The 25361-nt window shown below is 27.7% G+C and overlaps 3 protein-coding genes across 3 annotated transcripts; 1 reads left to right on the top strand and 2 right to left on the bottom strand.

Annotated features, from left to right (window-relative positions):
* Nucleotides 1-10523: 10523 nt before the first annotated feature.
* Nucleotides 10524-12253, top strand: OCT59_024837 (uncharacterized protein; the record flags this gene model as incomplete). Its single annotated transcript, XM_066134336.1, has 4 exons — nt 10524-10576; nt 10828-11371; nt 11525-11777; nt 12084-12253. 4 exons carry the CDS (start codon nt 10524-10526, stop codon nt 12251-12253), a joined length of 1020 nt encoding a protein of 339 aa, XP_065991702.1.
* A 394-nt stretch (nt 12254-12647) lies between these two features.
* OCT59_024836 (uncharacterized protein) lies at nt 12648-13474 on the bottom strand (the record flags this gene model as incomplete). The annotated part of the gene is made up of 3 exons (XM_066134327.1): nt 12648-12662; nt 12760-13010; nt 13120-13474. 3 exons carry the CDS (start codon nt 13472-13474, stop codon nt 12648-12650), a joined length of 621 nt encoding a protein of 206 aa, XP_065991701.1.
* A 2752-nt stretch (nt 13475-16226) lies between these two features.
* OCT59_024835 (uncharacterized protein) lies at nt 16227-17087 on the bottom strand (the record flags this gene model as incomplete). Its single annotated transcript, XM_025332364.2, has 1 exon — nt 16227-17087. The coding sequence occupies one exon, from the start codon at nt 17085-17087 to the stop codon at nt 16227-16229; it is 861 nt and encodes a 286-aa protein (XP_025172893.1).
* Between the last annotated feature and the right edge of the window lie 8274 nt (nt 17088-25361).

Below are 25361 nucleotides of genomic sequence, written 5' to 3'. Positions count from 1 at the left end.
GATGGGTTAAGCATTTGGCCGAAGGTAGTGGTTCAGTGCCATATATTTTGGAAACCATAGACGTATTATGCTCGCTGAATAGAAAATGCTGCAGTTCCTCCCTTTCTGCTGTGATTGCTAAACTTCCTACAGCTTTTTTTGGTACAAGAAGATGGAGAGATTCATCTAGAAGGCCAGATGTCCATTTACATGATAAGTGATAATCCACCAAAGTGTTTTTAAGAACAATTTTCATTAATTCGGGTTCTATTTGTCGGTTACTATTAGGATATGATCCTAAATAACAGGAATTTTTTTAATAAAGGTACTAAAGACAATTGAAAGAACACTAGAAGTAAATTTACCTATATATCCATTAAGTTCTTTCAAACGGGAAAAGCCAAAAACTATATATAGGACCGTAATCACGACAGCAATCGGGGATATGAAGTGCGAGATGTATATTGCTTGTTATAAATTCTGGTCCATATGTATATTCTATAAGGTAGGCCATATCTTTTAACCTCTCGCGCCTCCTTCAAATCATCATCTGTAATAAATCTTGCTACTAAAAGATTACAAGCTCGAACAAAATGCCCTAAGATCTTTCTATCATTATCATCTAAGATATCCCATAATATAGATGTAGAATAAATCATAATAAAGGTCTTCCATTGATCAGCAGTTAAGTTAAAACCCATCATTTCCGATTGCAATCTTTGGAGGAATTCTACCAATGTCAGAAGGTAAATCAATATTATCATTCTGTTTTGTGCTACGCGAAGTTGTTCGAAAATAGTTAATTTTTTTGGTTTACAAAAATGGATTTGATTATCCATTTTGCAACGCCGAGAAAAAGACAATGCGTAGGATCCACTACAGCAAATCGTATAGGATCCATGTATGGTAGGCGAAGCACTTCAAGTCATCTTATACGATGTACTTTAAAATGTGCTTCTACTGGAGGACTTTGAGTTAGATTGCAACCATTGCAACGGTGAAGCATATTGTCTACATGTAATAAAAGATCTGCAGGCTTTGTTACCCATTCATTATAGTCTTGCATTCCTCCGTAATGAGTTTTTCTAAATTCCTCGCTATAAGTGGTACGTTTATCGCACCTATAGCATTTCATTACTGCAGATCCATGACCAAATAACTTTCGTGTAGCTGGAGTATCAGATGATCCAACAATTAACGCAACTTTTATTTCTAAACCATTGGAAAATTGGTGAGTTTTTGGTACTTTCCACTTCCAAAGTTCTAATAACTCATCGCAATAGGAGATTTAGATAATGATTAATGCGTTCCAAACCCCTTTTTGCTCTTTTGGTAACTGGTAAAGCAATTTAAGCCCAAATATATAATATTTTCGGGCTTATTCCTTTCTGACTTGGAAGATTGCAAATAGTAGCACGTAAACGCGCGAATGCACATGCTGCGTGTAGGAGAATGGTTGGAACCAATCAAGATTAAGGAGAAGACCTAGATGGGTTGTGGCAGTCTCGTTGTAAAAAGGTACTACCATCAAATGGAAAATTTTTCCATACCTTACCATCGTAAATATCTGAATAGATATTATTTTCGTTCTTTGAGTCCTGATAATTTTAACATGTTCTCAAAATCTGGTCGTTGATATAAAATGCTCAATTGCTGACGAATGTTTGGCTTAGGATAAACCGCCATGCGAGTACAGCAATTGAATTGTTGCATCTTTATTTTTTTGAGAATGGAAAGTGGATTATTGCATTGGTGATTACGACTTGATATTGGATTATTTGGATACTTTCTTTATACGGGCAATTCATTATAGCAACTTTTCCTTCTTCCTTATATGCAATAATATCTTTAACATTATGCAATTTATGGCAATCGGTACATACAGCTAATTGCATTTTCGGTTGAAAAATGTTTAACCATATTTTTGCCATATATAATGAGGTAGGAAAATTTTCAAATTGCAACTTATCAAAGCGCATAAGAATTATATGAAAAAATTTTATTAAGGATTCAAGTGCAATATCAGGCAATCGAAATCTTTGTTGAAATTTAAATAGCCGTATTATAATCTCAGTATTAATAGAATCACTTAAGCTTTCCACTATAAATGCTTCTTCATTGTCATTGTCAATCTTAGGAGATGCGAAAAAATCTTCTACATCATCATTCTCCTCTCCTTCATCCACATCATCATTCTCTTCCTCATCCATATTATCTACATCATCATTCTCCTCTCCTTCATTCACATCATCATTCTCTCTCATCCATATTATTTATCATCATTCTCCTCTCCCTCATCCACATCATCATTCTCTTCCTCATCCATATTATTTACATCATCATTCTCTTCCCCTCATTTATATTATCTACATTATAATTCTCACCAAAATAATTGATTTCATCATTATTTTCATCAATTGTAAAGGTCTGAATACGAAAACATTTAAGGTTTTCATGAAAATAATGTTATATTTTCTTCAATATATTGGAAAGAATGGACCTATATAAGAGTCCTCCCGATCTGGACTAGATGTACCGGAGTAATTATTTCTTTCTCGCTTTTTTGATATATTCAATTTTATTTCGTATTTATATATGTATTATTAACAGATGATGTTTTTTTCTTTCTTATCAGTGATGGTATTTTCCTGATTTTTTCTAGAATCTTTTGATCTCGATTCCCACAAACTATCATCATACGTATGTTTCTCTTGAGTGCGAGAATCAACTTCTGCACCTTTGCAACGAGCACAATTGCAAATATACAAATACTTTTTTTTGGGACTTTATTAAATCAGCCACAAAGGTTTCAGAGGTTTCAACTTTACGTTTTTTATTACTCTTTATTAATCCAGATACAGAGTTACATTTTTTATTATTCATTTTTATTAAAATGTATAAAATATATTTTTTATTCTATCACTTTTAATAGTTAGTAATCAAGACGTTCAGAAACGAGCTTTTAATAATTCTTATCATACATAAGAATTGCACAAGAATTTTATGAGCGCGTTACTTTTACCTGGTGAGAATTGCGCAAACGCGTTGCTACCTCTGAGTCCCTTGATCTGCATCCTGAAATCTCTGAAATCATTATAAATTTGCACACAAACAACTTTTCTCGCGTTCTGAAATCTCTACTTTATACGGGATTTTTTTATTTTACAAAATAACAAAAAGATTTTATACTTCGTAACAATGAATAGTGATAATGTATCATCTAGTGATGAATCATCCTCCTCCTCCTCCTCCTCCTCCTCCTCCTCTTCTTCTTCTTCCTTTTCTAAAAGTTCTTATAACACGATAAAAGCAAGTATTTGATTATTTTATATATTATTTCTGCTTTTATCCTATTTACATTTATCTATTATTTTACAGAAAGAAGTGTTTATTTGGAGCGACTCCGAGCTAAAAGACGTATACAGTATTAACTATGAGCTCACATGGGCTGAGCAAAAAGATAACATAGTCACCAAGTTGCTTCCACCACTTTACAAACTCGTAAATAAAAAATATAAAGTCTCAAATAGTGATTTATTAAAGATGTTATATGGACGTTGGCGATCTCGCCATCGCGTTAGTAATATTAGAAAGCAAGGGGGAAGCCCAAATAAAACGTAACAAAAGAAGAGCAATGAAGAATTCAAGGATGCAGGATGTAAATTATTTAATTAACAGAAGCTATTAAATTTAGTTTTTTTTTTAAATTAATTATATTGTGCTTTATAATTAACATTGTTAGAAAAAAAAAGAAGAACAAACGCGGCCAATTACCTAATACAAAACAAAGATAAGTACATTTGCCGATATCCTGAAAAGGATCTAGTTCAAATTTTAAAAGATTCAGGCTACCATTCCGAAGAATGGGAGGAAACCGACGAAGATGATGAAGATGATGAAAATGATGAAGAAGAAGTAGTCGCAAAAAAAAATTCGATATATATTTATGAAAGATGGTGGAGATCTCCTGCTGTATGTATATTTTATTATTTTTTATCAAAGTATAAACACTAATTTATAGTTTAATTTCTTTATTTAAGCTTCAACGTTTATTACATAATCGTATTGATCCAACGGTAGAGTTATTAAGGAAAAAACCACCAAACTTAAAATGTAAAAGAGTTCTAGACAAAACAGAAACAGTTAGTGTGCCACCTGCCGGCGCACCAAGCTGGTGTTTGAATAGAGAAGCACTTGAAAAATTCAACCGTTTAACCAAAAATATCCCGGTTTATGATTATGATACTGATGAAAGCATCATTCAAGACAACAATGGTGCCGATGATGATGTTGATAATAACGTCGTAAATAACAAAAATAACAACAAAAGGAAAAAAAAGAAAAAATAAATCTAAATCAAAAAATAAAAAATCAAAAAAATAAATTTTACAATTATTACACTTTTGCCTAAATAGGTTTATCGTCAAAAATACTAATCAGACTTTAATAAAAATCAGAATTCAAACATTTTCATTTAATTTTTTTAAAAATTGATTGATTAAATTAAAAATATCATGGTTTGATAAAGCTATAGATTACAGTTTATTTTTATTAATAAACAAGTTACGGTATTGATTACTTTATTACAGTAACAATTTAATTACGGATAAGGTATTTAATAAGATATCAAAAACTGATTAATAAAATTTTCTATATTAACATACGATAAATTAGATTAATAAGCTAAATACGATAATATTATTTTTTCAAAAAAATTAAAATGAAAATATACACAAATTTTTGTTTTTGGTATGTAAGTCAAATTAAATTACTATATGCTTAAATCATAACTCATAACCCAAAGTTGAGGATTAACCGGGTACCTTGCTTGCATTCAGCGACACTTCCGAAGTCAGATGAGGTGCCACAGGTACGCTTTAAGAAAACTCGCTATGATAATAAGGATAAGTATATTCGAAAATACCAGATATGAATAAACATAGGATACGATGAATAATCTCAAATAGAAAAATAAAAAATAAAAAAATAAAATAAAATAAAATAAAAATATAAAAAATAAAATAAAATAAAAAAAATATTTTCAATTAGACAAAGCATCCTCGTTCCTTCCTGGAATTCTCATTTGACTAAATTATTATTGTTTGTAATTTGATCCATTTGAATCCACCATAAATTGCCAGACAGGGCGAACCCTTATTAGACAATTATAGCTTCATCACCAAATGGCTGCGATGTGTTTAATGATATGGCAACCTGTTTAATTCATTTTTAAATGAGCAAACGTGGCCATAAAACTCATTAAAAAGGTAGGCTACAGAGTGCAATGCAACCTACCTAACCTAACAAGTAGGTCTAAGGGTTAGGGAATAAAATACACCCTAAACCCATGCAGTTGGTATGGAAATAAAAGTTTACAAACGGAAGTTTCAGACTGCGCCCGACGACAAAATGGGTGAGGTGCAATCAGGACTTTTTCCTCTAATCCAGCCCGGAATTATAGAGGCAACATTGTTATCGTACAAAGCACATCGACGAAAACGTCTCTCAAAGAAATTAATCAATAAAGAGTATACTTGGGCGAATAGCCGATCTTCATCGTCACCCTATAAACTCCAAAAGGACAGGGATCAGCGCAGGCATTTTGGCTTACGTATCTCTTTAAAGATTAATTAAATTGAAAGATAGGATCCAAATTCAATATGACTGAATCGATCGCCTCCGGTTATCAAACTTCCATCAGAAGTGATCGCTAGAATCAAAGATACCAATAATCACCCTTATCAGTAACGATCGAACTAAAGATGTTAGAGAAATAAAATCTGTCATTTATATGGAATTAGTTTGTATTACAATTTTATTACGATTTGGGTAAAAAAAATATCTCCTTAAAATTTATTTTTTTTCAGGTATCCTGGCTATATGGAAAGATTCCTAATATGGTAATAGTACAATACACCTTATACGCCATTTTGCAAATTCAGTGTAATAGTTTACAAAGAAAAAAAGGGGAACGTATTTATTTTTTTGCCATGAGAAATTTAATTACAATAAGTGGATTTCAGAAAATCGCGGTAATTTGAATAATTTGTATATGCTTTTGATAACGGGTTTGAAGTTTAGGTATTCTCTGGCCGCACTCTTGTATTACTATGATCACCGAGAGTTGGCTTATATAATAATCTTATCATTCAATATTTCCTAAAAAAGTAAATAAACATCATCTATTTATAAGTATTCATGATTTGGAAAAACTCCGTATGAAGTTGTGAAGATAAATGATACTTGGATCAAGCACTCCATAGCAATTATCTTTTTTCGTACACTGTATTACATTTTTACAAAGTACAAAGCGTACAAAGCCAATACCAAATAGACAGAAATCAGTAGCTGTTTTCTATACTACGATAATATTAAATAAACACACAAATTTTTTTAAAGATCGTACAAATATCGGTGACCGATATATATTAGATAACGGATCAGTGACTAATAGTTTGGATATCGGACACTTGGTAATTTACATTTTTTTAACCATATTTGAAATTTGCGCATTATGTGACAAATCGTACCCGATATGTTTTCGTTAATATGTAAAATAACTCCCGATACATGTACCTAATTAGTCACCGATATATAGGTACCCGATATGTGTGAGATAGATCGTTTTTTGACCTGTGAACAACATTATTGGTTCACAACATAAATAGCGTTAGTAATATAAAACATTAAGCGATATAAAATAAAAGTTAACTTCTCTAAATTTTCCCCAAATTATATCCACTTTTTACCTTTAATTAATGTTAAACTTTACTAACAAATAATTAAATGAAACTTATATTTTTATTGAGTTCTGTGGATGAGAACTATGGAATTACTTTGAATTCCGCTCTCTATTTATACAAATTTTATGCTACTTTCTATTCTATCTATATACTATCTTTTATGTTCTTTTTACATATTATCTTTGAACTATCTTTCTAATATGCTAACTATATTTTAAATACGCTATCTTTTAATACACCATCTTTCAATATATTTCTATTTTTAATATGTTATATTCCATCTCTTATATTCCATCTTTTATGTTCCATCTTTTTAATACGTGTTATATTATCTTCTATATTATCTTTTATATTATCTTTTATATTATTTTTATATTATTAAAATGGAAGTAAAATTTAAGATATATTGTAAATTTTGTGATGTATTTTGTGCGTATCATAAGTATGAAAATAAAGATGAATCTTTAGAAATTTGTGAAATTAAAGAAATATTAAATAGAGATTTTTCAAGAAAGAAAGACAAATGTTCACAAGAAATAATAAATCATGAGAATGAATGTATGTACTTTCGTTATGCGTGTTCCTTTAGTCCGTTATCCCTCCATTTTATATGATTTACCTTTTGTGGCTTATAATTATTCTTTCTAATTGTTCTTATTGTTAAAGATTACTAAGCCGCAATTGATCAACTCTAATTATTCTATTGGTTCTTTGTTAATCATCCGATAAATATTACATCATGTAGATCATTGCTCTTCTTAAATGTTTATCCTTTTTGGCTAATTATTTATCTATCTACGCCAATTCATAATTAATTTGTTCGTTCCTAATATTTGGCAATTACATTTGGTGATTGAATTTTATCATCTTCTCGTGCTTGATATTCGACTGTTTACAATGCATAAATATTAAAAGGTTTAATTATTTTTTCACTGGTGTAGTCTAAAGAGGAAATTAAAAAGAATACAATTCAAGGGTTTTATAAAAAAAATATCAAGAAATATTTATTTTATTAAAATAATAAAGATTTACATTGTAATTATAAGTATAATTGATGTTATACATAAAATAGAATAGTTTTCTTCAAACTAAAAATATGTAAGATTATTCACTCTAATTTATTTTCATTTTAACGTAAATCACAAAAACTTTTGCAATTTAAGGAATATTAGTTTCTTTAAAGATGCCATTCTTATTAATCCTCTAATTATATTTTCAATTAGTTAATGAACTTCTATTCTTGATGTATCTTATAGATCGATAATTGAGTTCTTTTATTTTCAAAAAAGGATTAATTTATCAGGATAGCGAAGTCATATATATATCATCTAATAATTGATCCTTTATATATTTTTTGCTAAAAAGTTTGTATCATTCCACTTTAATATTAAGAGTAAATTACTACTTTATTCCTTATTTTTTTTTCTTAAAAAAATCTTATTTTTTATTTTTTAATTTTAGTATAAATATTACTAAGATTTTCAGACTCAGTGTTTTCTTTATAAAGAATAGCTGTCACTAATACATAAATAATTTGAATTAAAAATAGAAATCATATCTATAAATTATCTGGTAAATATTAAAAATCCAATAATAAGAGCAGTAAAGAGTTAAAAAAAAAAATAAACCGAAGTAAAAAAAAAAATAAAGTAAAAAAAAATGTATTCCATTTTTTATTTTTTTGTAATTAATTTTATTTTATATAATTTAGATATAATAATTAATAATATATATATAACATATATATAAATTTATATATATTAAATTATTAATAATTTCAAAAAATTCATTAATTTATTTATTTATATTAGTTAAAAAAGAATTTTTAAGATCACCCCTATTTCTAAAATAGTTAATTCAATATTTTCCAATACATAATTGCAGAAAAAACACAGAGATAATTAATATATAACAAATAGTATAAAAAAATTATGTTCAGAAAGTATTTCATCTTCTTTCTATTTTTTCAATCAAGATAGTAACATTCTATTTCTGTAAAAAGTAGTTATATTTTGATTATTAGTTTAGTAAATTACTTCTAGTCTTAGTATGTAGGGTTCAGTGATTTTTACTGTAACTCAATTCATTTTGTGAATTAAAATAAAAAAAAACAGTATAAAAAAATTATGTACTTATATATTACAGAAGATTACAGCTTCTTGATAATGGTAGTATTCTGCATAAACCAAATTTTTCTTTGAAATTTAATTTAATTTAATTTGATTTGAATTTAATTTGATCTTCAAAAATAATTATTTTAGAATTTAGTAATCCGATTTTAATGATCTTTTTTTTAATCAATAGGTCTTGAGTTTTAATCATCATTAAAATCAAATTGCTAGATCAAAAGTTATTTACAAAATATGTTTTTACCCTTCAGAAGCAATCAAAATCACCATATCATAAATTGATTTATGCAAAATACTAGATAGTAATAGTGATAGCTATTGTAATCCTGCACTTATAATAAAAATAGTTTACTATGATTTTTATTAGTATTGCTTTAAATTTTTTTTACATACTCAATGAAAAATACTTTCATTTAATTAGTTTTATTATTATTAAATTTTTTAATATATTTAAATTTACAAATTATTGTAAAGTAATAGTTACTAATAAAAAAATAAATTAAAATATGAAATAAAAAGTATTTTTGCCATTTTTTTTTTAATAAATAATAATAAATGATAATATTAAAAAAGTTACATTTTACAAATAAATACTTTATATTTTTTTTATTTTATAAAAATATATATATATAATACATATATTATAAAAAAAATATATTAATAAATACTTAAAACAGATTTTTACATATCAGTCAGTGGAAATGTCATTTCTCTTGCCGATCATTAATTAAAATAATTTTGTGTAACCATAATTGAATATATCACCACGTAGCTAAAAAAAGAAATTTTTAATACAATACTTATACAAATTAAGTAAATTAATAGTTCATCATGTGTACTATAAATATTCGTCATCATTTCCTCTTTAATAATATTTTTTTTTTTCTTTACATATTACAAGAAAGTTCGTCTCAAAAATAAAGTTTTCCTCAAAATGCAACTTAAAGGTGGGTATAAAATACAATTTAAATAACGCAAATATATGTAATTTTACGAGAAGAAAAAGATTTATTAAGTTAAAAAGGGCAGTTATTTAGGGAGATTTTGTGTAGATCGCAAAAAACCAATTTTTATAATAAAAAAAATTTTTCTTGATTTCAATAAAACTCTTAACAAAAGCTTTCTTAACCAGCAATTATTTTATTTTAAGTATAATTTGGTGAAATGAACAACTTTTGTTAAGCTTAGAATGGTGATTATTAAGCTAGATTTTTTGTTATTTATAAATTTTGTTGAATTTTTTAATTATAGTGCTAATAAAAAAAAATTTTTTTTTTATTTAATAATATTATTAGATCTATTTTGGCGGTATAAATGAGGTTTAATCACAAAAATAGTTAAATATTATGTTTTTATTTGTTTATTTATCACCGTTTTCGAATTACTGTGATCAGGTGATGTCGATCATTTATAATTAAAAAATACTGAAAATACCGAAAATAACCGAAAATAACCTAAAAATAAGCCAAAACACATGCAAATATTCCTTGTAAAATTTTCTAAATAATTATTGGTCAATTTTCTATAAAACTGGTCATTTACTTAATATAGTAATTAGTAAATAGATTATATAATACTTACGCGAAAAGAAGTTGAAGTAATTTTTCGCATTTAGAGTTATTTAAATGGCGGAAAATTTAACTTGCAATTACCTTCCCAGTATTTGTTATATATGTCAAAAGTGTTTGCGTTGTTTCAAACTTTCACAAGAAAATCTGTGCAAGTGTCAGAAAGATAAAATATCGAAGTTAAAAACCGACTAGCTGATGACAAATATATCAACGTGCTTATCCTACAAACCAAATTTTTCCAAAACTCAATAATTTTTTACTAGATATAAATACTAAATTTGGTTACAATAATAATTTTGAAAAAAACTTTTCCTATACTACTTGCAGTGCTTGTAATAGTAAACTTTAACGATTAAAAACTAGTGATAAAAAATCTCAACTAAAAAGTAACAAAAAAAGCAATAGGAAAGCTCAGATAAACAATGAAGAAATCATTTCAATAGATGATTTGCCAACAGAAAATAGTAAAAGAAAAGTGGGAAGTTATAATAATAAGAAAGAAAATGAAAAAGACAATGATAATGAAATAGAAGATGAAGGAAACGATGATAAAGATTTTAATAATAAAGATGATGATTATTATGACAAAGATAGTGATGTTAATGATGAAAACTATGAAGAAGACAATGATAATGGAGATTATGATGAAGAAAGTGATAATGACAATAAAAAATATGAAGAAGTTGATATTATTGAGGAAATAAAAATACAATTAGTTGTAAAAAATAATAATATAAAAATCCCTACAGCAAAAACTCTAACTATTCGGCCTGCTAGTTATAAAAATTTTACAGAAAAAATAAATTTAGCAACTAAAAAAATTCTAGAAAAAGAAACAAAATCAAAATACAGTTATACTATTTCGTATAAAGCTGTAAATGCACGTGGACCATCAAATACACTTGAAGATAAATTGGATTTTCAGGAATTTATTAGTGAATATCAAAAGGTAACATTAACTGGAAAAAAAATGTCAGTGATAGTGGTAGTAATTGTGAAGAATAACGTGACAGAAAAAAAAATAGGAAACATAAAAAGGTAAAGTATTTTATGTATAATGCGAGATAATAGGCAAAAATATTTAACATTTATAATTTTTTAGCATTCTGATGATAATATTAGATCATCATCTGAAGAAATTGAAATACAAACCAAAAAGAAAAAGAAATCTCGTTCACTAAGAGAAGATGATTTATTAAAAGAGAAGAAAAGAAGATCCGAAGTCATTGCTGATTTGGTTGAAATGTATAAATGTGATTTACATTCTACTCCATGTTTTATTCAATATATTTTGGATTTTCGTTGTTTGCAGCTTAATCCTTCTAGATTACAACTTTGGGCTCGTGAAATTGTATGTAAAGTATGCTTTTTTATAAATTCAAATGAAAAATGATACCTACTAATTATTAATTTTGTTTAGATAAACAAATGAACAACCTATGATATTCCTCCATCTTATCCAGTATTTGATATGAAATCAAGTGTATTTATCAATAAAAATAATTCTGCAACGCAAATGCAAAATAGTCAAACATCCAATACGCCTACTCCTATTTTTATTCAATTACCAAGTCAAGTTTATTAAAATCCGACAAATACTCATTTGGAATTACCTTCATCAAGCAAATTACCATCAATTGGTAAGTTTCTTAATAACTTAGACCTGAAATATAATTGTAATAATATATATGCTAAATTTGAAGATGCATTTCTTGAAGAAGAAATTACAGTTAATGCTATAAAAGATTTAACAGATGAGCAATTGCAAAAGTTAGGCGTGGTGAAAATTGGATGGCAAAAAAATATTAAACAAGCAGCGCAACAATATTGACCTAATGTATTTTGATTATCATATAATATAATAAAGATAATATTTCAAATATAAATTCTTGTTCCAGTTTTTTATTTTATTATTCTAAATTGTTTATATTTCTATTTTTTTTTATTCTAAATTGATTATCAAATATAAATTGATGCTTCAAAAAATGCTTGTGCCATTTGAGATGTTATTTGACTACATGCAACTAATAATGCATGTATAGGATCATTATAAGCTTCCATAAAATCACGATTACGCCTGATCCATGATTTGATAGTTGAAAATGCAGTTTCGATAGGATTGAAATCGGGTGAATATAGTGGAAGAAAAACAACATGGCATCCTAATCCTCTTAATAGTGCTATTAATTCATCGTCATGGTGTATTTTTGCCTTATCCATAATAATTACACTATTATTATCTGGATATGGGTTCATTATTAGTACCTAAAGATAAATTTATCAATTAGAATATAAAATAAATAAATAAATAAATAAACTTGTATAATTATTATTTACCACTTGATCAAGAACAAAATCAACAAATCTTTTTCTATCACATGCTCCTTCAAATATATCAACAGCAACAAATCCTTCTAATGTAAGAGCAGGTAAAATTGTATATCTTTTTCCTCGTACAAACACAACTTTTTTATGTGCGTGTATATTGCGAGGAGAATATCCATATAATCTTGATAAACTCCTCTCATCTTTAGCACTTTCATCAAGGAAAATTAACTGGTTTGGGGTGTAATGTTCACCAATAACACCTAAATAATGTGCATGTATAATATCATTTCTTTCAGTGCTGCATTATAATGGCTGTATTGAATAAAAAATAAATATTTATTTCAAAAATTCATAATATAAATAAATTACTTACTTTTTTTCGAGTAATTCCCATGTATTGAAGTGAACGCCAAAGAGCTGCAATAGATGCTCTTTTTCCAGTTAGACACTCCATTTCATATACTAATTCGTCCAAATACCAGTCTGCTTTTTCTGCTACAAGATTTCTAAGTACAGCCATATCTGCTCTACTAAATAGTTTTCTACGACCAGGAATACCTTTGAAAGGATTTTTAACACATGCCCAACGGTTATATCTCCTTATTATCTTATTTACAAAATCCTTATTCATGTATAATGTATTAGCAATATCTGCAGTAGAAAATCTATCAATGTGAAGATAAATAATACGCCAGCATAAATCTTCGCCAAATTCTTGAGGCATGTTTGAGGTCTTTTAGCAAAAAAAAAATATATTTATTATGGTTTTTGTCTGTAAATATTTTGAAATCGGATAGAAGGGTTGGAGCCGTTAGAAATCAGTTAAAATCGGTCTCTAAGTTACTTGTAAAAACACGAAGCGAATAGCAAAAAAATACAACGAATGTGATACAATAATGACTTAACACTACGTAAATCAAATTTACACAATTTTATATGTATAACGTGATCAATTTTTTTTTGAAATTCTGGAAATCAATTTTTTTTATTAAATTAAAAAATTACCGATCACAGTAATTTGAAAACGGCGATAAATTAGACATTTAATGCTTAATTCTTAATATTATAGTAATCATGTAAATTATTATAACATTAAAAAAAACTTTAAAATTTTTAATTTTAGTTTGTTTAACAAGAAAATAAAACAAAAATTATTTATTCATAGAAAAATTCTTATTGACTATTAGGTCTATTTACTTTGTTAAGTCATAAATACAAATAGTATAATATGAATAAGTAAAATATTTTTTTATATATATAAAAAGTATCTAAAGTAGTGTCAAAATAAAAGATATTTATTGAATATTTTAAAAAAAATAAGCAAAAGAATAAAGTTAAATAAATTTTCTTAATTTTTATTAGTTTGTTGTATTAAAATAACCATATAATTGACTACTTTCTTTGGCCAGATGCAACTGAATAAAGTGAAGTTTTTGATTTTTAAAAGGTTTAAAAATATTTTTCAAACCTTGAATGAACATGTTTACTATTGTTGGAAAAAATGTTACATTGCATAAATATGGTGTTACCTTTGACCTGAAAATTTCGATTTTAATGTAATTTGGGCTGGCATTACGAATTCGACCGGAATTAAGAAAATTTCGGCCAGAATTAAGATCTGAAAATTGTCGATTTTAGCCATTTGTACCAACTTTGTCCAACCTTAAGTTTACATATATACTATATGCCATATAGCCATACTGTCCCAATAATTTATATTGAGATATCATAGTACAAAAAATCTCCTTCTAATTTTTGGGGACATTTCCACTGACTGATATATAAACTTTTTCTTGCAATTAAATAAAAACTAAAAAGAAAATGCAAAAAAAGTTAAGTACTGTAATGCCAGAACTACCTAGTGAAATTATTAATTAAATGGTATAGTATTACCATATATCGCGACCATAGTACTCTATGCATAGTACCCTTTTGAAAAATTTCATAGAATTGTATAATACCCAAGGGGATATTTTACAATTATCTCGTGATCCAGTGATCAGATTTGAGCCATCTTTTTTTTTGTTTGATAACTCTCATTGAGCTCTTCAAAATAAAAAAAAAGATCGTTCAAATTGGACTGGTAGATCGTGAGATATTCACAAATAATGGAATTTTTTGTTTAAGCCCATAAGTACTGCGCAAGCCCCTTAAACTCCCAATTTTTGCAAGATACCCAGGGTATTGTGGCAGGACCTGGAAAACTTCTAATAGGGATTACTACCAAACATAATTCGAGGCTATAATTAATTTTCAAAAAGGTCACCGCCAAATTAATTAGTAAAAGTCATGTGTTGGTTTGCAACAATAAGAATTTTTTTGTGAAATCTTTCCTTTCTTGGCCCTATTACTATATTTGGAATAGAAGCATGTGAGTAAACAGCAAAATAACCAATCATATTATGGTTTGCACTCCTATTTTTTTTTGATTTTTTGGCGGTAACCTTTATATATAGTTTTCCAGGTCCTACTGTGGCCCGCTATATATGGTATATAATTTATATTTAATTTTGATATATAAATTTTTGGGATATTTTAAAGTGATTTATATTCATGATGATATAAAACTATAAAGAATAAGAGATGAATACATCTGTAATGATATAAAACTATCTTTATATATTTTATTTATTTATTTATTAGAATAATTTTCATATGTTAATGTTTATACCTATTTTTGATATTTTTATTTTTATTATAAAAGATTTATTATAAATAAGCAAAGTTTTTACTTTAGTGAGGAACAAGTATATTTGATTCAATATATTTTATTTTCAATTCTTTTTGCCTTTTTTTTTATGAAAAAGTGCTTTCTTAATTATTTTAATTAAGGATTTCTTTTATTTTCTTTATTTTTATTATATTTTATAGAAAAAATAATAGAAAAATAATGGAAAGAAGGAATTTCTTATATTTATAAAGAGAGTGATATAAAGAATGAATGTTCTATTTAAGAAAAATATTGTTAATAAGTGGAATGAATTAGTATTAACCAAATATTATTTAGCATTGTTATATATATTTTATACATGCTGCCCAAATTATTTTGGGATGCCATAATTATAATTTGGGATGCCATAATTCATTCAGTTTATATATAATTTACTATGTAAAGTGCCAAAATAATTTGGGATGCCATAATTGAATTTGGGATTTTACTTATAATTACGGCAGTCCAAAATAATTTGAGTGGCATGTATAATATATTTCTTATGTTACTAATTCAGGTCAGATGTTAAATTTACATTATTTTATAAAGGATATTATTTGTAGCTCAAAGTGGTAATATGACCTATTACAAACTTGAGCCTTTACAATATACAAATTTGAAAAATTCTGGCATGACTTAATTTTAAGATAAAAGTAACTAATTATTTTTTATTATAATTCAATTTTATTATTTATAAAATAAAATATTACTACTAATAGCTAATATATAATAAATTTGTGAAATACATGATAATAAAAATTTATAATTATTTATCCTTCTCTACAAGAATATCTGTAGTAGGATTTACATATTCAGGTTTAAGAATATCTTCTATTTCTTTTCTAGCATCTCCTGTAATTTTGTCAATCGTCTCATTTATAAAATCTCTATTCTTATTCATTGCAGTTTTATTGAAAGTAAATACAAAACTAAAATAATCCATAATGAACTTCTCCTGTTTAGTTGAAGTTTTTTCAATAAAAATACTCCATGATTCATTATCAATAATTAAGTGTAGTGCACGCAATTTGGCTCCATTAGAGTCAAAATAAAAGGTATTAGAATAGAAGGTAAGATTTTGTTTTGTTTCTTGCCAATTAAGATTAAGTGAGTTTAACTGATTTACAAGAAGTGAGAGAATTGTATCCAATTCGCTTATGGTACTGGATGGAAATTGAAGGCTTTTAAATAATTTTTCCAGAATGCTTATATGAATATCAACGATAGTAGAAGTATCTTCAAAATGATTATTTGCATGAGATTCTTCAGGTAAAATCATTGCCAAAAGTTTTCTTTTTGTAATTAGATCAAAAAAAGTTTGGCACTTCAGTTTCATGTAGTCTACAACTTCTTTAGGTTTGCTAATATTTGGCCATTCAGAATCAGACCTTCCATTGTAAATTTGAACAGAGCTAAGCAAATTAATAAATAAGTTTAATAGCTCCAAATCCTCTTTATCCTTTTTTTCTGATTCAGATAAATTAGAAGAAATAGCAAAAATGTTAACTACTGCAGGAAGCTTTTTTTCCTTTTCTTTTAAAAACTCAATAAGATCTGCTGTTGAAGGAAGTTTATGGCAAATCTCAAGAATATCTAGCTTGAGAACTTCTGATTCACTACAACTCATATTTTTCGTAGATAGACTATTAGATCAATACCTAATATGAGAATAAATAAAAACAAACATATTTATAGTTGAAATTAATCAGATTATCTGAATAATGTTATGATATCTGTATCTTGCATATGTGATTCAAAATGATTTATATAGACTTGTATAATATAAATAATATAGCATATGTGCCGATTTTTGGAATTAGTCTAAATTAAGATTTTATAAAAATTTAATATTTTAGTAAGATTAACATTACACAAATCTAAATTAAATATGTGTTACATATTTACGTAACTCAGATTTATTAAAAAATAAAAAAAATTTTTTTAATCAATATTCAAAAATAACGGTAATAACCACTTCTTTTTCCCCATCACTCCCATCACTTTTCCATCATTTTTCTATTCACTTTTATTAAATATGACAAAAAAGTTTATAAGCAAATATAGCAGTTATTTTTAAGTGGTAAGTAAAAGAAAAAACTTAATATTTTATATACATAGATAAGACATATTTTTTCATAATTTTTAGCATTAATTTATTGTTTTTTCTTTGTAAAAAATACATGCAAATAAAAAATAATTATGATGTAAAATAGTTGTAAAATGAATAATAAGATATTCTTTTTTTTCAAAATAACTAATTATATATTTGTTTTTTATCTTTTAAAATTATTTTATTAGATTTATTCTACTAAAATCCTTAAATGGCAAATAAAATCTTTTAAATAAAGTAAAAGAATTTGGGATTCTCTTATGAAAGCATTTTTTGGTAAGAAATAAAATTTTCAGATCGGACTTTATGCAGGTGACAAAATCGTGCATTATTATTCCTGGAGATATGCTAACGTCATCATTTTACATTCATTTGAAAGCTGAGAATTTGCTCTATCGTAAGAATCAAAGATCAGGAAAATTGGATCACTGGATGAGGCGTAATTAACGATCAAAGTCAAATCAAATTTAAAAATTAAAAATAAATATATTAGACGTAATTATTCACAATCCAGTGATTCAATTCATTCCATTTTAGGCTTATTAGATAAACCTCAATTTTCTCTTTCAAATGAATATAATTTCATTCGTGTAGCTTGCATCTACAGGTATTTAATAAATTTTTTTATATCAGATTTTATCAAATTTATAAAATTTTATATTAATAATATAATTGATGATTCCTAAACATCTACATATATTAAACGAATTATTTTAAATTTATTTTAAAGATAAAAGTTGGCATCACCTTAGGGAGCAAAGATCATTCAAATTGAATCACTATATGTGAAGTAATTAATGATCAAATTTAGATAAAATTCAATAATATACTGAACGTGATTACTGAACAGCTAGTGATTCAATTCACTTGATTTTAGATTCATTAGATAGATCTCGATTTTCTCTTTCAAATGAATGTAAATTTATTTGTATAGCTTATTTCTACGAAGAATTATCAATGATTTTGTCATGAGAGTTATATTTGATCTTTTAAATTTTAATGATATCTTATATTAAAAAAAAATTAAAAATTATATAATTAATTAGTTTTTTTTGCATTATCTGGTATAAATTTATTATTCTTATATAAATGATAATTTATATTTGCTTTAATAAAATTATTTTTGTGTAAAAAAATTAGATTCCAAGGATCGGCCCATATGGTTAAAGTATACATGTTGCCGAAACTTTTTTTCAATTTCGGCCGCATTTCGGCTCCAAAATATAGCTACTTGTAGATATATCAATAAATTTTTTTAAACCTCAGATAATTTGGGCCAGATCTGCAGCAACTTTTAGCAGACTTCAGAAAATTTCGGCATAATCTGTAATAATTTCGAATCGGACTTTAAAGTTTTGGCCATATATTAAATATAGGTTGTCCGAAATTCCAGAGCCCTGCCGAAATTATGTAAGTTGGTCGAAATTCCTCAAAAGTTCTTTCATAGGTTCTTCAGACCCGGATTAACCTATTTGAAGCCTAATTTCAGCCAGATCTATGAAATCAGATGATTTTGCTTTGAAGAGTTTGTCATGTGGGCGAAATAGCCGAAATATTTCGGCAACATGTATAGGTTAAAGTATTATAAAAATTAGTGTAAGACAAATTTTATTATATAAAAAATTGATTTAAAACTTGACTTAACTTGACTCATGACTCATGAGGAACACTAATAATATTATTATTTAGCACCCTTGCGCAGTTTATATGATCATGTGAAGATCATTTATACAGTTTACAGTAGAATTGGCATTATGTATAAAGTAAAAATTGCTCTTGAAACTTGTATATGAAAATATAACCATGCATTTAGAAAGTTTGATTGATCTTCCAAATAATTTTTCGTTGTATAAAGGTACTGGTAAAAGGTTTAATAAGATAAAGGCAATTTGACATATTTTATGATTTCTATTTATATTTAATCAGTTTGAATACTGTACAAAAAATTTTTGCCTAAACACAAAATAGCACTTCAGGTAGTCCTTTTTTCACTTGGTTTGAATACTCATACTATATATCGCGTTAGATAATTATTAGACAATAATTATTTATATTTCTACAGTTAGTTCTCAGAATACGTTTCTAATGCCTCATTAAGAGATAAGGTATGGAAAAAATAAGAGACTGATTTGAGCTAAAGGTCCATGAATACTAATCTGTTCTAATTTTGTAACAATTTAAATATAAAATTACATGTATTATAAGTTATTGATTACAAGAGATCAAATCTTTTAGATGTTTGATCAATGAATTCCTTAATCTTTCAGAAATAATAACATCATGTTTTTAATCATACCATACTTCAAGAAAAAAAATTCCATTATCTTGACATATGCATCTTTTTAACTGATCACGATACCAGCTAGTGCTATAAAGCCAATACTAAGCCTTTTGCACCTTCAATGCGATTCGATATTTTTAAAAGATTACATCAAGCTCTAATCCATTCAAGAAAGAAGGATGATATTTGATTATTGGCTGCTCATTAAGAATTTTCTTAGCTATTTGGATACATCTTAACTGAAATTTTTGATTTTTCTTAAATTCTAATTTCTTTTTATTTTTGCATTCCTAGTCTTAAGCTTATGAATTGCAACCTCAATGCGCTCAAAAAGGATTGAATATATATTGCAAACCATTTTTAAGTTTTGCTATATTTGCCTCATTTTCAGCATATTCTTCTGCCTCAAACTTAGCAATCTTAGTTTTAAGCTTAATATACTTAACATTTTTAGCCTTAAGCTTAGCATACTCAGTTTCAAGCTTGATATTCTTAACCAAAACTTAACTTTTTCTTGTTATAATGAATCAATTTCAGGTTGCATATCTGATAATAATATTTTTATATAAGACAGGAATTATTTAATGTTGTGTAGCAAATGTAAAAACTTGCTTTATTAATACAGAGATAAAAATAAATACAAAGTTTGAGACTTTGCCTGTGATATATGATGAATTTTCTATGTTAATATATGATTACAGAATAACGCTATAATTATTTTTTCTAAGGTATTCTTGGACCCTAAGTCCCTAACCTTTTTATTCTTAAGCTCATTTTCAATATCTACCCTTTTTTCTCTCAATAACCCAACAATAATTTCCATCATTTGCTTTACATTTTTACATAATTCCTTTTCATCTTTCGAATCTTCTTCCAAAGTAATCTCAACAAAACGAATATTGAGTGAATTTCTATTCATGTAGGAAATTCCATCTGAAATATAAAAAAGAAAATGCCACATTTTATCATTCTGCTAATCCTCTTGCAAATCAATAAAAATTACTTCAGAATTAGCATCACTTCTTCTGAATAATCATGAAAAAAAAGGGTGTAAAATATTAACTGACTGAAAAAATATCTATACCTGAATATTGTTTTGTTAGTATAATACAGTCAACTCTGTATAAATGCACCCTCTATAAATGCACACCCTCTACAAATGCATCCTTTTGCCTGGTTCCAACTTGGGACTTAATGCTAAATGCACACCCTTCATATTCTACACATGTAATAATTTTTTTAATTCAATTATATAGTGTAATTTTCTATAAATGTACTCACGTGATTTTTACGTGAAATAGATACCAAAATACTCAATTTAATTTAATGTATTACATGTATTACATTGATTTTCTATTTCTTATTTGTCTATTTATATTAATAAGAATTACTAAAAGTTGTCAATTAAGACATGTATTACTGAATCTATATAATTGCGCGAGTCGCTGGTAACTTCATGATATAATTATATTATGAAGTTTTTACCGTGTCTAGTTATGTAAATGCAACTTCATGTCTATAGGTAACTTCAATAGTCTACCGTACTTCCATAATCTATAGGTAACTTCATAGTCTACCAGTAACTTCATAATATAATGGTAACTTCATAATCTAATTTCATAATCTAGTGGTAACTTCATAACCTATTATTCATAATCTGGTAGGAACTTTATAACCTACTTATGGGTAGCTCCTTTACGTTTATAACATTGTTTCAACTGTTTCCTGTATAATATAGTGATAACTTCATAGTCTAATGGTAACTGGTAGTGCTTTATTTTAATGGTGATGTCATGATCTAATAGTGACTGCTTTCTTCTTGTTCCTAATCCGTTTACATAATAAAATCTATATTGTTGGTTCTGGCTTTCTAGTCTTCTTTGAATACCTAGTTCTATAATGAGGATGTCAGCCTTCTATGTTAGTTTGGATACTAATTCTTTATTAAGAATTCACGCCTATTTGGTTGCCTTTCTAAATGCCGAAATAGTGTAAAAAAGTGACGGGTGACGCAGTTAGTGTTCCGAACGGATCGAATCAGATCGGATTTGAGATGAATCCGATCTTATCCGAATTCGGATCAAAAAAAGTTGGATCCGATCCGATCTGAATTCGGATCAAAAATAATTGGATCCGATCCGATCCGAATCCAAAATAAGCTTGATTCGATTCGGTCTGAATCCAATTCGGATAAAACCGATCCGATCCGAATCCGATCCGAATCAGAAATTAAAAAAACATTTCGCAACGTTTTTTTAAAGATTTATTTAATAAAAAACGTTGCGAAACGTTTTTTATTTGAAAAAAAACCGTTGCGAAACATTTTTTATTTGAAAAAAAACTGTTGCGAAACATTTTTTATTTGAAAAAAAACCGTTGCGAAACAGTTTTTTAACGAATTTAATATAAACCATTGCGAAACGGTTTATTTAACTAAAAAGAACCGTTTCGCAACGGTTTTTTAAATTATTTTAGTATAAACCGTTGCGAAACGGTTTATTTAACTAAAAATAACCATTTCGCAATGGTTTTTTAAATTGGTTTAATAAAAACCGTTGCGAAACGGTTTATTTAACTAAAAAGAACCGTTTCGCAACAGTTTTTCAATGATTTTAATATAAACCGTTGCGAAACAGTTTATTTAACTAAAAAGAACCGTTTCGCAATGGTTTCTTTTAATGCGTTTAATATAAACTGTTGCGAAACGGTTTATTTAACTAAAAAGAACCATTTCGCAACGGTTTCTTTTAATGAGTTTAATATAAACCGTTGCGAAATGGTTTATTTAACTTAAAATAACTGTTTCGCAATGGTTTTTAAATAATTTTAATAAAAACCGTTGCGAAACGGTTTATTTAACAAAAAAGAACCATTTCGCAACGGTTTTTTTAACAATTTTAATATAAACCGTTGCGAAACGGTTTATTTAACTTAAAATAACCGTTTCACAACGATTTTTAAATAATTTTAATGAAAACCGTTGTGAAATGGTTTATTTACTAAAAAGAACCGTTTCGCAACGGTTTTTTAAATTATTTTAATATAAACCGTTGTGAAATGGTTTATTTAACTTAAAATAACCATTTCGCAACGGTTTTTAAATTATTTTAATATAAACCATTGCGAAACGGTTTATTTAACTAAAAATAACCGTTGCGAAATGGTTTATTTAACTAAAAATAACCGTTTCGCAACGGTTTTTTTAACAATTTTAATATAAACCGTTGCGAAACGGTTTATTTAACTAAAAAGAACCGTTTCGCAACGGTTTCTTTTAATGAGTTTAATATAAACCGTTGCGAAACGGTTTATTTAATTTAAAATAACCGTTGCGAAACGGTTTATTTAACTTAAAATAACTATTTCGCAATGGTTTTTAAATTATTTTAATATAAACCGTTGCGAAACGGTTTATTTAACTAAAAATAACCATTTCGCAACGGTTTTTTTAACAATTTTAATATAAACCGTTGCGAAACGGTTTATTTAACTAAAAAGAACCGTTTCGCAACGGTTTTTTAAATTATTTTAATAAAAACCGTTGCGAAACGGTTTATTTAACTAAAAAAAACCGTTGCGAAACGGTTTATTTAACTAAAAAGAACCGTTTCGCAACGGTTTTTTAAATTATTTTAATAAAAACCGTTGCGAAACGGTTTATTTAACTAAAAAAAACCGTTGCGAAACGGTTTATTTAACTAAAAAAAACCGTTGCGAAACGGTTTATTTAACTAAAAAAAACCGTTTCGCAACAGTTTTTTAATGATTTTAATATAAATCGTTGCGAAACGGTTTATTTAACTAAAAAGAACCATTTCGCAACGGTTTTTAATTGTCTTAATAAAAAACATTGCGCAAAAACGTTTTTTATTTTCTAAGATTTGGATCCAATCCAAATCCGATCCGAATCCGTTCGAATCTGATCTGATCTGATCCGATTTGAATGAATAACTGATCCGATTCGATTCGATCCAAAACAGATCAAATTTTTTTGATTCAGATCGGATCACGGATCATAAAAAAGCTGATCTGATCCGATCCGTTTCAGATCAGATCCGCGGATACGAATCAGATCGGTTTTTTTTCGGAACACTAGGCGCCGTATTTTGATGTAAATTCGTGATTAATTTTGGCCAACACTATGTCTTAATTCTGGCCGATATTTAGAGCATGTCAACTTGGCTCCATGATAGTGACCTGATAGTATCCCGGTGCTGTCATGGAACTGGCTGGCAAGAAACCTGAGTGTTTCTATTAGTTTGCTAGTTTCAGGCCAGTTTGAATGCCGAGTTATTATATCCAAAGTTCTAGCTGAAATTATGGAATAGTACTGGCCAAAATTAAACAAAACTTTATTGCGCCTTAAGTTCCAGGCACTTTCCTGGCACTTTCTCATAACTTTCTCGCAACTTTTGAGGGACCATGACCGAGTTATTTGACTACTGGGATGTGCCAGCCGATTTTTAGGCACATGATTTGAGAGATCGAAGCCAGTATCATAGCCGGTCTATTTGATTGTTAAAAAATGCGTCATCCTGCAATCCTATTTGTTACCAGTATATTGGCGGGATGTTATAAGCACTTCTGAGACCTGATCATAGTCTAAACTGGGTCGAGGCGGTGTGTATGCTATTTTTTTTTGAGCGTCACTAGTGATAGAGTAGTCTTTTTCCATTTTTATATTATATAATTTTGAAGAAGACTACCCTAGTTGTCATATCATACCCGAGTACATGACTAGAAAAGTGAAGCCTTCTGCCATTTTTAATATAATATAATTCCGCAGAAGGCTTCATTTTTTCAGATACATATCTGCTTCCCTTTCATTTATGATTTGCTACCCAGGTCTAAATATCCAATATTTGTCGTATATATCCGGATCCATACTAGCTTACTCTAAATACCCACATAAAGCTCTGAACGGGTCGGTTTGGTCCGGATTATAGACGGTTTGGATTAGAGCCAAAATCCGTAAGAACCGAAACGAAAAACTGGCGGTTCGGTTCGGTTTAATCCGATTTTTATAAAAATGCGAAAAATCGAATAGCCGGCCATCTAGTGATCGTACAAAGTCGAGCCATATATCATTGGATTCTTCTCGACGAGACGCGTCGAATGGTGGTAAGATCATGTCTCTAGCATCGATAGATCACACGTTAACCCACGCTAAATGATTTATAAATAATTGGAATTAGAAAGCTATCTATCGGTGCTAGAGACATGATATTAGCACCATTCGACGCGTCTCAGTGAGACGAATCCAATGAATATAAATTCGTTCGTGTACGACCACTGGATGGCGAATAATATCAAGTTTCGCATTTTTTTGAAATTTTAGAGCGTTAAAAATTAGAAATTCCGATACAGTAATTTATTCGTCGTCCAATGGTCATACAAATATGAATTAGGACTCATTGGATTCGTCTCAATGAGACGAGTCGAATGGTGGTAAGATCATGTCTCTAGCATCAATAGATCGTAAGTTAATTCACGCTAAATGATTTATAAAT

This window comes from Rhizophagus irregularis, chromosome 5, assembly GCF_026210795.1.
Source record: "Rhizophagus irregularis chromosome 5, complete sequence".
In the NCBI taxonomy this organism is placed as follows: domain Eukaryota; kingdom Fungi; phylum Glomeromycota; class Glomeromycetes; order Glomerales; family Glomeraceae; genus Rhizophagus; species Rhizophagus irregularis.
The sequence above is the reverse complement of the archived record's forward strand: the minus strand, read 5'-3'. Positions and strand labels throughout refer to the sequence as shown.